General features: G+C 30.2%; 1 protein-coding gene across 5 annotated transcripts in view; it reads left to right on the forward strand.

Annotated features, from left to right (window-relative positions):
• Positions 1–16,181, forward strand: part of LOC105145116 (longitudinals lacking protein, isoforms A/B/D/L) — a 191,214-nt gene that overhangs the window by 155,298 nt on the left and 19,735 nt on the right. The window contains exon 7 of one of the 5 annotated variants that reach the window (XM_087414264.1): positions 10,258–12,102. The exons of 2 other annotated variants lie outside the window; for them this stretch is intronic. In XM_087414264.1, the coding sequence (XP_087270390.1) occupies positions 10,258–10,496 (239 nt within the window). In that variant the 3' untranslated portion in view covers positions 10,497–12,102. Of the gene's footprint in view, positions 1–708; positions 1,734–10,257; positions 12,103–12,556; positions 13,546–16,181 lie in introns of those variants that run through there. 2 more of the 5 variants (XM_087414273.1, XM_087414274.1) reach the window with 2 other exon arrangements.

A 16,181-nucleotide genomic window follows, 5' to 3' on the forward strand; every position in this document is an offset into this window, starting at 1 on the left:
AAATTTAATTTTTTTTAACTAAAGTGCCAAATTGTTTATAAAAAAAAGTATGGATAATTACTCTAACTCTATTTTTCACTTACGAGATCTCTGTCTTTTGAGAAATCAAAAGCTAACTATTATTTTTGCGAGAAATAATACCATTCTTATATCGTTATATTTCGTTAAAATAAATATGTATTAATTACAAAATTAAAAAGCTGAATATAAGAGCAAGTTTTTCTATTATATTATTATTAACGGCACTAAAAGCAGGATTGTGCATGCATAATAGTAACACAATAAGGTGTTACTAATATACTATTGATCATGTAAAAAAAAAAATTTATATGTTTTCATCTTTTGAATTGTTAACCATATCCAATATAATCTACCGATGCGCTTTTTATTTTTAAAAAGTGGATTAATTTTTTCTTATAAAACAACTGCTGTCCTCTATTAAACTTGCATAATTCCACTGTGTTATAATTGAAATTTAAAAGTATCGATATTCAAATGATTATTTGTTATTGTGTCATTAGCTCTGCGATTTACATTATCGATCTGTTTGTTGAACAAGGGATCTTGTTATATACCCGGGAAGCACGGCGTGTGACGAAAATTAGAAACTGAGCCAAGACCCGTTCACATTTGTCCGAAAGACGTTGATGTTTCTCGTGGGTCCTGATCGAAGTCGCTGACAAACCTACGTATTGTTTTCTTTTTCAGAGTGCAATACGTGTCTGGCCTGCTCGAAGACGTACAAATGGAGGAAATCGCTGCATCGACACATACGCGAGAGCCCGGAATGCTGGCCGATTCTTCTTACTTCCGGCAACGGCGAATTTATCCGGCAGATCCAATACAAGATGTTGCACAATATCAAGATCTGAATATGGATCGGAGTTTGCAACTGCAATTGACTGTATTCAATGAAACGTCTTCTGAAGGCGCCAACAATTGTTATATTTGGAATATTTTTTATAAAAATAAATCTTATTTTATTGTGGCACGAAGCATGAAAACAGATAAAATGAGTCGTTATTTATTAACGAAACAAAATATTATTCCTTTTCTGTTTAAGTTTTATTAATTTAATCGTGAAGAAATAATTTGGTAATAAATATATATTAAGAATTATGTTCTATACGTACAGATATATGTATAGAATATATTCTATGTATATACAAAAAAAGAAAAGAGCATTTTTAAGACTTTAATTTATATCACTTTAATTTATACCGTATTTATTATTTAACGATCTGGATTCGAAGGTGCCATTTATTAAATTTGATTTAATTGTTTTCGTTCATACTATTCATTTCCTGTATGCACAATAATATATAAATTTGTAGAAATAATTGAAAAGACTTTATTATGTTATTTTCTTTAGAACTACTGATTTTATTTTGAAAAAAATTATGTAATTAATGATTTTCTAATCCTGAAAAAATGAAAACCTATAGAAATGATATACTTGCAGAAATGTATTATATAAATGCGAAAATATTTTATATATGTAGAACAATATGTATAATATTTCCGTATTTATATATTTATATGAAATACAATATGTCTCATCATCTTAATCCATTAGTTGTGCACTTAGGATAATAGATGTAGAACATATTAATATTTCAGCGTTATTAACATGTTTAATAGCATCGAAATTAATCAATTATCCTAATCCTCCTTCATCGAGTTTTTTTCAGCAAGATAGAATTGTGAAAACAAAGTAAAAAAAAAAGAAATAATGTGGATGTTATGAATTTACATTTTTGTTGTTTTTCGACGAAATATTATTATTGACACAATAATTTTTCGCAGATTGCTCGTCGAAGTTCGATGGCCGAGCCCGAATCTTGACGCTTGACAATTTATCATGACGTAAATATTCCATCAGTGAATCTCTTCTACGACGAATCTTAAATCTTTGATTCAGCAGGGTCTGGCTCAACCGTTCAATGGAAACTCAGCTATCAGAAGTCTATTACGCACGCTCCTTACGATCGTTCACAGATTAAGATCAGAACAAGCACTAAGATGCCGTCTGTGATCTTCTGTTTCAGGTCAATCTGTTGAGTCCACCATGTTTTTTCTCAAGAAGCCCTTCCCCTGCATGTACTGCGAACGCAGCTACAAGAATAAGAGTTCGTTAAATCGCCACGTGCAGTACGACTGCGGCAAGAAGAGATTGCTGTGTCCGATCTGTCAAACAAGATTGTTAACGAGAAGAAGCCTGCCCAAGCACATGCTCTTCGTACATGGGATTTCAACGAGATAAAAAAAACATACAAAGAGAGAAAGAAAGAGAAAATTTTTCGTTTTCCTTTTTCTAATGTTCATTTGTTGAGTATCGACAGGTTGAGTTCAGTTGCGGTTTTTTGATCGATGCACATAAGTTAATAATAAATAGATTGTATTTTTGTTAATTTGTTATTTCATCGTCTCGCTTTCACGGGTACTCTAAAATTTATGTATAATATGCATATACATGTGTATAGTTGCCGATATATACTTTTCTTAATACATGTATGAATACGTGTATGGACATTATATATATCGCATTATATTATATAAATCTTCGGGTGTACATTAAAAAATAATCGTTTCTTTTTTCGATTTTAACTTGGTTTCAACGCGAGATCGTTCTACATCGTCGCATCTTATTTTTGGGTATCTTGTTTGGAGGGTTGGAAACTGGTGTCTTCTCATTTGAGGTGGAAAGGCTGGAGCTGAGGAGAGGCTGTGTATAATTCGCGAGAGAAATCTATTATTTGATAAACATTACATTGTTACTTTTGCTGTGAATTGCTTGTGAAGATATGTTTGAATTGTGAAAGAAATTATTTATGAACTAAACTTAGTGACTTTGGAGCCTCCTCTTATCCATCATTCCCGCCTTACGCAGTTTATTTCACGCCTCTTCACATAGTCACGTATCCTTGGCGAAGTTTGATTCTGGGCGCACTTATCTTCGGGCTATTGGCTGACATTGTGTGTTGGGTTGGTTACGGGTTTAATCTCACTGATCTCTGTTAATCGCATACAAACACATTTGGAAAACCATCTTTACTCCCCCTCCTGCTCCCCTCCTTTCTTCTTTCCTTATTTTCCTTTATTCTTTTCGTAACGTTTTTGTCGTCGTCCAATGAAATCATTATCCATGACCATTAAGATATTCAAGTCATGCTCTCAACTTGTGGCAAAGTTATTTTACAAAGAAGGTAGTAACGAATAATGGTTTAACCAAGAAACTTTTCGAAGAAAAACGAACAAAATGTGTTTGCAAATGTATATTTTATAGAAGAAATCTAATAATAATAATAATAATAATAATCTCTCAGATAATAATCTTGAATAGTGGAATAACTTGGCCACATCGTCACAAGCACGATCTTGACTAAGGCGAACGACAATAATAACGACGAATTTCGGAATCTCGTCCTGTAATCGTGCGAGACGTGTAAGCGGGCGAGCGAGCCAGCAAGCTAACTATATTTTTTTTCAAAAATTTAATCTCTTTACCACCTTCGCGCCTCCGCCGGCGCTGGGTCCCTGTTGCAGGCATGGGCGCGCTATTGTCCCTGCTGCGTTCCGACCTTAAGCAGCAACCGCAACAGCCGTCAACGAAGAAGGGGTACCGTGCGTCTGCACCGACGATGCTAACGCGGGCCAACATCGCCATGGCAAACAGACGTGCCAGCAACAGCAATGTCGTCGGTGGCGACAACAGCTATGACGACAGCAGCGGCGGCGACAACAGCGGTAGCCGTGCTGTGTCCACTCGCGAGGTCGTGTTTCCGGATTCGTTCGAGGTGCTGCCGCAACCGCATGACCTCAGCGTTGTCTTCATGACTGGTGTGTCGCACGAGCAACAGCGGAAGTTCCGCTGCCGTTTTTGTGGTAAAGGCTACCGTTGGAAGAGCACGATGCGTCGCCACGAGATGGTCGAGTGCGGCGGCAAGCCACCAGCCTTCCAATGCCCAGAGTGTCCGTATAAAGCGCGGCAGCGTGGAAATCTGACCGTGCACTTTAAACGGCATCATCAAAAGATAGGCTACGACGAAGGTTCTTCTGCATCTTAAGCGTCTTTGTCACAGGGCAGAGAGAAAGGAAACTTTCTGAGTATTAAACAAATGTGCGAGGTCCAAGCTTTTAAGAGGATCTTGAAAGCTCCTTGAATTCGCGGCTTTTCTCTTTCACCCTCTTTGAGCCAATTCTGTATTTACAATTTGTTTATTTCAGGGTTGTCTTAAATAATATCTTAAGATGTTATTATGCTCTGTGATTGGTTTAGAACATCTAGAGTCCGACCGAAACTTTTGCCGAAACCGAAAACACTCGGCTACATGTCAATTTCAATCAAAACCGAAACCAAAATTAAAAGATAGGAAGACTTTTAAGAAGCCTAAGTATAATATGATATATAGATATGTCTATATATCATATTAGTTTTCTTCATAAATACCGTAATTTATTGAAATAATATTATAATTATATTTTCGGCCGAAATCGAAAACTGAAATTTCAGTTGTGTATCAATTTTGACCAAAGAATATAACTATTTTTTCTTCATAAACATCATAATTTAATTATTAAAACAATAATTACACATATTTAAGTTGTAGTAATATTTATGAAGAAGAGCTGGTTATTTATGAAGAAGCTTATGGTTTCAGTCGAAACTGAAACGTAGTGAGTGTTCGTTTTGAGTCAGAAGTTTTGATCGGACTCTAATAACATCTTAAGACTGTACTTAAGACTGTCTTAAATATAAAATAATATCAATCTATTTTTTCCTTTAATTTTAAAATGTCATGTTTTTTTAAATCAAGCAAAAAAAAGTAAAAAAAGTTAAAAGCAAAAAAATGTTTAAATTACTAAAGACATTTTAAAATAAGAACGGACTATGAATACCAACCTTACTTTAAAATAAGATAGTTTGATCAATGACTTTTAAATAATATTTTATTTCTATTTTATTCTAATGTTTAATAATTTGATTGTTATCCACGCGATATTACTAACTCTTTGTCAGTTATGTTGATTGTTAAATTTCCATCAGTAAATTGGGTCTTTCAATTTTAATTACAAATTTTTATTTTCTGCATTGTATTATATAAAAAGCTGAAAAAAATTCTTGTATACTATGGAAGTATATTATGGAAGCTTTAACAATGATTTTTTATTATAATAGAAATTGAATTGTATTTTACTTATTTTTTATAGACTTAAATTTATTTACCAAAATTTACAATCTAAGTATTGACTTTGTCTTTACCAACTTTACCTATGGAGAATTAATACACGTACAGAGGGTTAAAGTTAAAAAGCTGCGTACATTAAATCCGATCCAACATAAAAATGTTTACTTTTTCATACTTTACAGAACATACGTTATGAAATATGAGTTGACATAGATCTGTTAATGTTAGTAAAGCTACTAATTGTAAAATGAGAGATTTGAAATGTAGGTATATTATGTTTTCCAATGTTTGCACATTGTTGCAATGTACAAATCATTTCATGAAAATGATTCCGAAAATTTTGCAAATTTGAACAAATATTTTCCAGAAATATCTTTTGATCGCATTTCAAATCATTACAGGATTTAACGATTTTTCGTTTACATACCTCGCATTTGATTTTTATGTGAATTCAAAATTTGCACATTGGTACAATTTACATTTACAAATAATTTAATTTTTATTTAACGCAATTTATTTAGCACGAAACATTGCCGATTTTGAATCTTAATTTTTTGTAAGATAGGAAGAGCCGTACTCAGAAACGCGCGCAGAGATTACGGGCCAAAGCGTTTCAATTTATTTGTAAGATATTGGGTTACTTAAGGAATTTAGGAGAGCCTTATTGGTTTAATTTTACTTCCTGGGGGTTGGTGATAAATTTTAGTTAATAGCTCGCATAACTCTGCTGCTTGGATTTGTAAGCTCACGTGATCACATTTTTACTGTGCACTGCGCAAATAATTTGTCATCTAAAATCTATCTATGCGCTACAGCATCATCATAGTTGTTTTGCACAAAACTTATAGTGCGAAGAAAAAATGATAGTATTAATATTTTTACTTATTTATTAAGATTTGCGCAAGAGTACGCATTGTGCGTAATTCTTAAAAACGCTTTTTTTTTAAAAGGACTTTTGTTTTGAAAAATAACACAATTACTTTTAATGTATTTCGTTTTTTTATGAACATGTACAATATTTCAAAAATTATACGGTATGTGTGTGTGTATATATATATATATATATATATATATAAAATATATATATAATATATATATATATATATAAATTAGATATAATTACATATAATTATATATATTTAACACAGAATATAATATATCTATATTCTGTATTATATATATATATATATATATATATATATATATATATATATATATATAGATATATCCAAATTCCTTGCAGTGGTTTATTTTCACTCTCTTAGAGTGAAATTTTATTGTAAGAGAGTATTTTATTATAAATATAACATCTATTTACTCTTAAAAATTATACATACATAATCGTATTTCTTTATGCAAATCTTAAAAAATAAGTAAAAGAATATCATTATCATTTTATTCCGCACTGTAACTACGCCACCAAAGAAGTCGCATAACTAAGGCATTCTGAGATCTGTTTCTCAAAGATCACGAGTACATTCCAACATAATGATAATAATTGTGCATAAGTCGAATATTTCAAGATACAAAATTCCTTTTTATATGCACAAGAAAGTACAAAAAAATATTTATGTAAATTGGAAGCAGATTTTTCTATAAATTTCTATAGTTCTATAGTCTTTTGCGCATTACGATTTAATCTTGATACATTCCGTGTAAAATACGTGGAATATAGATGAAATTTGAAAAAATGTAAAGAAAAAATTCACATGTAACATTAAACCGATCCGATAATATCATCGGTGAAATTTAGATTTTTAAGTTAAGATTCTTATATCGATCAAATATAATGTATCTCAATTTTTTTGCATATTACGAAACATACGTACACGCATGTAGCTTACGGAAAGTTCAAGGAATGTAGTTAAAGACTTCCAATTTATTCTTATGATACGACTATCATTCGTTATCCATTAATTAATTAATCCAATAATTAATTAATATCCAATAGTTAATTTTGTAGATGATGTTTTTTAAACTCATCACACAAAATGACATAGGCTGTACAAGCATATCGCCTAATGAGTATCTTATGTAAATAAATGTGGCGTCTTTACGTCAAATATTCATTGCTTCAGTGGCCTTATGGTACAACATTTATGCCATTCGTGTGTGATGGACTTTATTCGAAAGATAATTAGAGAATTTCTGAAATGCGTATCTTCGACGATAAATGAGGACGCAAACCGAACTCGCGCATTCGTTACTGATGTTTGCGAAACAATTTTTAGAAGATCGGTTATCTGAGAGCATTTAGGTGATTATGATGATAGACAATAATTCTCTGTTATTCCAGATAATTCGCCCGTGATCACGAATATGGACGTGAAAATTAATTTTTCGCACAAGTATCTTACATAGCAGGGAGACAGTTGTTGACTCGTTGACCATTGTTAACATTTTTAATAGGATGGCGTGTTGGCGATAGATTAGAAAGATTCAATATTTTACCAAAACTTTACATGATATATTTATATAATGTAAAGAATAATTCAACAAACGTGACAAGAAAGATTTACGTTACGAATCCGATAAAGTACAAAGTATCCTCCGTATTTCGCAATCGCTTCGCACGTTTATCTTAAGCCGGGTTCAAGCTAAGCAAGTGGGCACAAACAAACGTGAATAAATAACTTGCTTCAACGATGCACGAAAGACGTATCCGCGATAGTAACTTTTTCGTTCGCATTTATTTGCGCTTGCTTGTTTTGTCCGATTATAGACATAAAAAAGATTGGTAACACAATCGATTTCGAAATCGGAGAATATGATCAACACATCGTATAAAGATCATTTGTACGTTTATGCGATTTACGAGCCTTCAAAGAGCTCGATCGCGCGAACAGGTTGGAACAGGTTACGATCTTGCGATCCTAAGAATTGTTGTCCGTGTGCCTCTTTTATTTAATATACATTTTCTTTATCCAGCAATGATTTCACAGATATTTCACTTTCACTACTTTTGCAGCTTTAATACTTATTTTACATAGTATTTAATTCATACAACTTTTCAGTATGGATCGACAGGATCGACCTGCCTGTCGCGCCGTGCGGGACCATACTCATAGATTTATATAAATGTCTCTTTTCCATTTTTTATACACGTTTATACACTTATACATACACATATATATATATAAATATACAGAAATATGTATATAGGATGTCTACCAAATTATTGCGATTTCTTTCATCTGCGGGCTCTTTGAAATACTTCAAAGTTAAAGGTTCATCAACATCGAAATATATTTATTAATTTTGTAATGAGTCAATTAAAAAATTTACAATTAGATTCATTTTATTTTGTAATGTAGTTTATAAATTTAGAAAATGAAGAAATTTCCTTCAGATAATTCAAAATAAATTTTATTTATTTATGGATATCAAAAGCATGATTGTCATTTTTTGATTATAAGTGTTCCACTGGAGATTGATTGCCACTATCAAAATTTTAATATTGTTACAGTGTTTTCTTAGAAGAAAAAGATCATCAGACCTGATCTGCCTGCTCAGCAGCCAGATATTTCTTTTCGAAACTGAAGGAAAATTGACGCGTGAAACTTAAAGAAATGGGCATCAAATTTTTAAAACAATCGGAGATTTTTCCGTTTATCGAAGAGTCGGAGATTGTTCAAAAAGCTGGTATCATCGGCCGAAAACCAGAAAGGTGGTAACCATGATCAAGATATGATTGCCTTACCGAAAAATTGCAAGGAAGGATATTGTTTAAGCAAGTTTTTCCCAGATGAAATTTTTTCTTGGATTGATCAAAGAATCCGCAGTTATCGAGAGAAATGGCAACAATTTTCGGGTATATGTAAACAGATATGCTGAGAGAAAGAGAAAATTATTATTATTAAAAGAGAGATGCTAAGAAAGAGAACGAAAGTAATGTCGAGAGTCGACGTGCGTCCGAACACGAGACGCACGTCAGTATTTTTGATATCAGTATTTGCGAATACGCTCGCATCTCTACGCCTGTCTGCCTGCGAGATGATGCGAGGTATACTCGTTACACATCTCTGCCCATAGCTCTTTAACCATGATCTTCATCATGGATGCCGATCCGATTCGGCGGAGTTTTGTCCGCTACCACGGAGTCGATCGGCCGCGATCGACCTCGTTATTCCGACTCTTGTTACCGAATCCTTATTGCTTAATATTTAAGTACACGTTTTATATGTTTTCTCGCCAACTTTTCCGTCTCTCTTTTTTGTCCTTGTTTGGGATTCTTAAGCGTATCGAGCAAAAAGGGGGCGAACTAATATCGCAACGCCTTTCCCCTTCGTATCTCGTCGATATATCCAATATTTAATTTCATATTTTTAGTTTTCTCTTCCTTTTCTTTTCTCTTTATTTGGAAGGTTATCGAGCGTCTTTTAGAAAGAATGTCTATTATAATGATATCTTTAATATCAATTAATATTATATAACTATTATTATTAATATTATTAATAAAGAAATATTCTTTATTTCGGGTTATTTTTTAAAATCGAGTTATTTATTTTTTTATCCAAAAACTCACCTCTCATTCTTTATTAGCGATAATAATACTATGTATTACTTGTTAATGAGTCTTTTCGATCATTGACAATTTTACTACACAATTAAAAAAAATAAAATAAAATCAATTACATTAGAAATTGATTAAAACAGCTTTTTAGATCTCAAAGCGTATACAAATTTTGTAGAATTTATAAAAAATAAAATTAATCAACTATCAAGAATGAATTTTCTACATAAAGTATCTGTTTGCAAAAATATCTTATGTACTGTTACCTTATTGCTAAATAAAATATTTTCATGTATCAAAATGATATTTTACTTATATTATTCAATATTAAAAAATATGGAAAACAGAGATGAATGTTAAATGGGATATGTCTTGTCGCAAAGTGTTAAACACCGAGTAAATCTTTGTTCGATGGTAATTTCAATGCTTTTTTAATTCCTTTATATTTTATGAACTTGTGAGCTACAAGATGTCTCCGCGTGTAACTTTCTTTCCCGAGTGACAATCGGCGTTTTAATTGATATCGATCTAACCAGTGAATATTTATATTTTCAGCAAACTATAACCAGCAATGCGCCAGCGCCCAGATGTTCCCGTGTGACACTTGCAACAGACAATACCGGAGAATCATCTCTCTGCAGCGTCACAAGAGACTCGAGTGCGGCAAGGAGGCTAAATTCGAATGCATGATGTGCCATGCTAAGTTCAAGCACAAGCACAGTCTGCTAAGGCATTACAACGTTCACATGTTCCATATGAGGGAATCACTCGCGGATGAGGAGAATATCGCTTGACAGGCAAAAGAACAGGAACTCGCGAAAGAGCAACGAAAACGAGATAGCAGAAATTTTCGAATTTTTGAACAATTTCAAATTCAAAACACAGAGATATAAAATTAATGCGTTATTCTCTCATGTGAATAATTCGAAATAAAAAACGATCGATGTAAAAATCTTTTAAATATCATCACATTTTTTTACAAAAAACTAGAAAATTTTATGCAATTGTACAATAATTAGACATTATATTTGAATGCATAATTTCAAGCTTATTGCTTAGAATTTTCTTGAGTTTCTTATTCGTACTTATTTACCTATTTGCAGTATTTACTTATTTATAGGTTATTTTATTTTATATACAGTATTTTCTAAGTTTATTAGAATATAGTTACAAATAAAAACATTATTTTTAATTAAAGTTTTTTTATATAGAAATATATACCATATATATAATAAAATTATGATGACAAAAAGATTATTAGATGCAATGAATACCAAATAATAGCATATAAAGTATAAAGTTTAGAGAAGAAGTTGTAAGAATTGAAAAATCAATTAAGGACTCTCAATAATCGAAACAATAAATCAAATATCATGCATATAGGGGCGTTAAAAGTCGGTAAAAAAATATGTAAGTTAACGTAATGAGTAAAGAAACAAATTAATCACAAACAGTCACATAATTTTTGAAGAACTGTCTTACGAACGTTTTTAACTTCGAGTTATCATTATTAGTGAAAGTTACAATAAAATATTCACAATAAACCTGCATTTTCATTCATTTTACATTCTACCATAGGCCAAGGGATAGCATAATATTTAAAATTACATGAAACTGGGTTAAGAATTGGATTTTTAAATACCTTCGTATTCTTCCTTGTCTTATGACAAGATTTTATTGTAACTCACTAATATTACGCTGGCTCATAATTAAAGTCAAAACATTCGTAAGACTTCGAAGATTGACTTATTAATTTGCGCATCGTTTTCCATGTTGACTCCCAACATGCTTCTGTATTATACAATATTTAATTTATAATTTCTCAAAATGTTATTAAGAACTGTTCTCTTCAATATGTTACAATAATATGCAGAGCGATACTAACTGATGAGTGCAAATTAATTATTTGTTGGCGATACTTTGAATGCAATAGAGATTCTATTGCGTCTATCGAATTTTGCGAAACAATCTACGAAAATATATATACTATGCTGCAAAAACTAGACTAGTTGATACTAATATTAATCCATTCATTTTCTTCCAAATTTCTTCCCTAATAAAATTGCAATTTTAAACGATTTATCGAATTCGAGATATTGCTTAGCATTATCTATTATCAGAAACAATCATTTAAACTAGGATGTTCATCATAAAATCAATCTCAAATACGTGTGTATCAGTTCGAATCAATGCAACGTGATAATATAATTCATAGTTGTAATTAGTTTTAGTGTAATAAAATGTTTCTATGTCTTTTGCTAATATCTAATTTTAATGCCCTAATTTAAATGTTTTCGTACATATAGAAATATAAGAAAGAATTTTTGCGAACGATCAATGTATAATAATCAACGTTACAAGTCTTTGTTTTCTTACAAAATATATATTTATATTTCTCGTTGAATTATTGTTATGTATGTTTTTTAAAAGATGTTTTTAGAATTAATGAAATCTGTTCAGCAAATCTTTACCATTAAAATTTCCTACATTATTTCCTCAATGCATTTTATCTTATAATTATTGAACATTATCAACAACGTTAATATTGCAATTGTATTTTGTATATTTTGTATATTTGTATATTTTGTATTGTGTATATAAGATTAATTATTACATCGTATGGGGTATCGCACTAACATTTTAGAAAATCTAACATTCATGACAATTAAGTTCTTCATTATAAACGCTGAAAATACGCTGAAAATTAAATGAAAAATTTAGGAGTGCATAGTTACAATTATAATTTGACTGTTTACTGTTATTTTGTAACGTTCTTTTATGAAATGCACGCCTGATATCTTTTCTATTTGAAGTTGTTCGCAATTTATCAGTAATATCCTTATGTTTCTTTCAGGATATCATTACTCAAACTACCCTGCGTTATACGCGGCATTGATGGAAGCGAAATCTGCCTGCGAAGATCCCCTTGCAATCGATGCATATCAGTCTGATGAACTCAAATATACATACAAGGATTCCCATCGGTCCAAAAGGAAGTATAAGACGCGTCGTAAGAAAACACGTGGAAACGCTATATAAGAAAAATGATTAAAGTTAATATTGAAAATTTATACATAAAATTTATGGTAAATTACAAGCGAGAAATAATCTCGAAAATGAAATAAAAAAGTTGAAAACAATTAAAATTTTTACAACGAATCTTATTTACATCTATCTTATATGTGTTTAGATGTCTCATAAGATTTTAATGTCATCATTCTAATTTAAAATTTTTATTTTCCGTTATTTATCTCTCTCTTTGTTTTCATTGTCCCTTTTTTATCACTTTTTTGCGTTATGTGATCTTGATGTTAATATTTTTAATGAAATTAGTAATCATACATTCTTATCTGCAGTTAAGAACTGAATAAATTTATGAATAACAATTTAGCTATAAGTACAAAAGATATATAGCAACTATTGATTTTTTTACATAGATCAATCTGATTTTCTTATATACGATTAATATCTATCTGAATTTTTTTTCAGTAATAATCAGTAGTTTTATAACATATTTAATATAATAAGGAAATTATTTTAATATTTTTATAATATATGTATGTAAAGTTTAATTTATTATACATTAATTTTATCATACATTATACAATTAATTTTGTTGTATAATTAATTATATTACACAATTAATTTGATTATACAGTTAATATTATTAGACATATTATTTTTAAGTATTTTAATTTCTAACGAATATTAATCTTCTACATAAATGTTATATATAAAGCGTACTTGATATATTTATGTCATATAACTAATGTATGTTATTTCTTATTGATTATAATACAAATTATGGCTGCGTAATAAAATAAAGAAATTCATGTAAGAGAATTGCGATTAGAAATGATTCCTTAGAAATGGTTCAACCAGCACATTGTTATCCCAGTATTAACAATCATATTTTCTTTTTCGTATATTTCCGCAGATTATTATCGCAAAGACAACTCGGGTCCTTCCTCATTCGCGAAGCATATCTGCGAGTTTTGCGGCAAAATTTACGGGACTCGGGGTTCGCTAAAGTATCATCGGTTTATGGAATGCGGAAAGGAACCTAACTTCGCCTGCACCTTCTGCAGCTACAGGTCTATCAGGAAAAGCAACGTGCTCAGACACGTGCACTTAGTGCACTATCAAGAATGCTTCATCAAGTGAGGATGCATCCGTAAAATACTTCATGTCGTATACGTTTCTCCGTGCACGATTCTATCCATTGTACGATTGAAATAAAGACTAAGTTTTGTTTTTATAATTCGCTACTTTATTTCCTTCTTCCATCCTAATTTAGCTCGCAGAGATTACGGAATTGTTTAAGATTTCAACGAAAATTGTGTAAAGTTTTTATGACTCGTCACGTATTCACGATCATAATATTTTATTATAGAATTTTATTGTTGGCCGTATTATTCTACTTTATGTTATTTAGGCATCAAAGTTTTGTATCATTTCAATTATACGCGGAGAATGTCTAAAGGTAAGTAAGCTTCTTGAAATAATCTATTTATTGTAAGTTTTTTTATACTTTCCTGAGAAGATAATCGAACAGTAGTTCATTTATTTTCGATTTTTTCAGGTAAACGGCTTGGCTATGCAACAAGACGATCGTCACTTTGAATATAAACTATACGTCAAATACATCAAGACATCCGATTTGCTTTCCAATCATCGTCAGATTTGCGGCAAGATGAAGAAATTTCAATACATTTGTTGCAATTATAAAGGAAATGTTTTTTGATATATTTTTGAATCACGTCCAGAAGTGCTTAAAGAGAAAATAGGCGGTTCTGCAAATTTTTAAATAAAAAGCCGATGATTCGAAAAATTAATTACTAATTTGTGTGTTTTTAAGACGTAAAAATTTTTTTAAAAACTGACAATAACTAGGATCAATTTGGGCAAAAAGATAATAAATGTGTGATAAATGCGTTCAAATATACATAACATAATTTGGCATATTTTGAGATATTTCGTTTATTAAACGTATATTAAACTTTCTGTTTATTTGAATTTTCCATTTCTATCAACAATGCACACACAAGTCATTGAATTATATTAAATAACGTTTATGTAATTTATATAATGTCAATAAAATATAAATACTATATTACAATATATCTAATATAATATATAATATAATTATATTATATTATTTATTAATATATAATTATATTAGGTATTTGACATTTTATAATAAATCTGATATAACAACAGAGCTTACTCCTCTCTATCATACATTAGCTGATTCTAATCGTTATAAGTTAATACAAAATATAAGTTTTTGTAAAATAATTATTTTGTGCATTTCATGTCATTAAAAAATTTGATATATAATGATGTTTATCGGTTGTATTTTAAATGAGATACTCAATTACTCTTATCATCCAGCCATCCAACTAGTTGCGTTTCCATTCTCCATAAGAAAAGGATTGACTGGATTAGTATTCGGCAATATATATATATACATATATATATATATATATATATATATATATATCCAGCTGAAATTTTATAAAGTTAGCGTCATTGATATAGAAATCTTAGCTAAACTTCTTGCACAGTTCATCTTCCCTCTTTTTCTTTTCATGTTGGGGAGATAAAGAAAAAAGATAAATTATGCAAGAAGTTCTAAGGCTACATTCGGGGAGCGCGATATCAGCATCAGCGTTATTTTGTCATTCTATCTTTATCATTCATTAGACATAAAACAAGAATGGAATATAGAATGATGCTGATATAGCGCGCTTACTATTAGTAAAAATAAATCTAAGATTTAAGACGATTCTCGTATAATTAATAAGACAATCCTCGTATAATAATAATTGTCGAATCGATAAATAAATTATCGATATTAATTATACAAAGACTGTCTTATTAATTATATGAGGATTGTCTTAGATCAATCTTAAAAAAACGCGCAATTATTACAGGGCTGATTCCTAAAGGCCCATGTGTAACTTTTTTTTTGTTAAACGTAAAACCTCAGAAAATATAAAAACGAATATTAATTATATTTTATTTATGTAAGTAGATAAATAAAAATTGTAAAATATTTTTATTGTAGCTGTTTAAAAAAAAATTATGTATAAAATTTCTGCGAATTTTTATTATCTATTAAAAAAATGCGCTGTGATGAAAAAATAATTATTTATTAATTAAAAGAATGTAATAAATTTTGTCTGTATATTTATTTTGTTATATAAATAATATATTTTTTTAATATTTTCTTTTGAGACGATAATTTATAATCAATATTCTTGAATTCTTGAAATCAATGAAATATTTACGATTAATTTAATTTTTGTTTCCTGACCACCATTTATCCTTTTATTGTTTGTGTTTAGTTTTATTATATTCTTTCTAACAATTTTTTTCTTTAAGATTCAGAAACTTACAATCTCAAAATTATAATGTTTTAGAGTTATACAAAATTTTTCAAAATTAAGGTACTATTTATGTCTAATTTAAAATTT

This window comes from Acromyrmex echinatior, chromosome 16, assembly GCF_024713525.1.
Source record: "Acromyrmex echinatior isolate Ae372 chromosome 16, ASM2471352v2, whole genome shotgun sequence".
NCBI lineage: Eukaryota > Metazoa > Arthropoda > Insecta > Hymenoptera > Formicidae > Acromyrmex > Acromyrmex echinatior.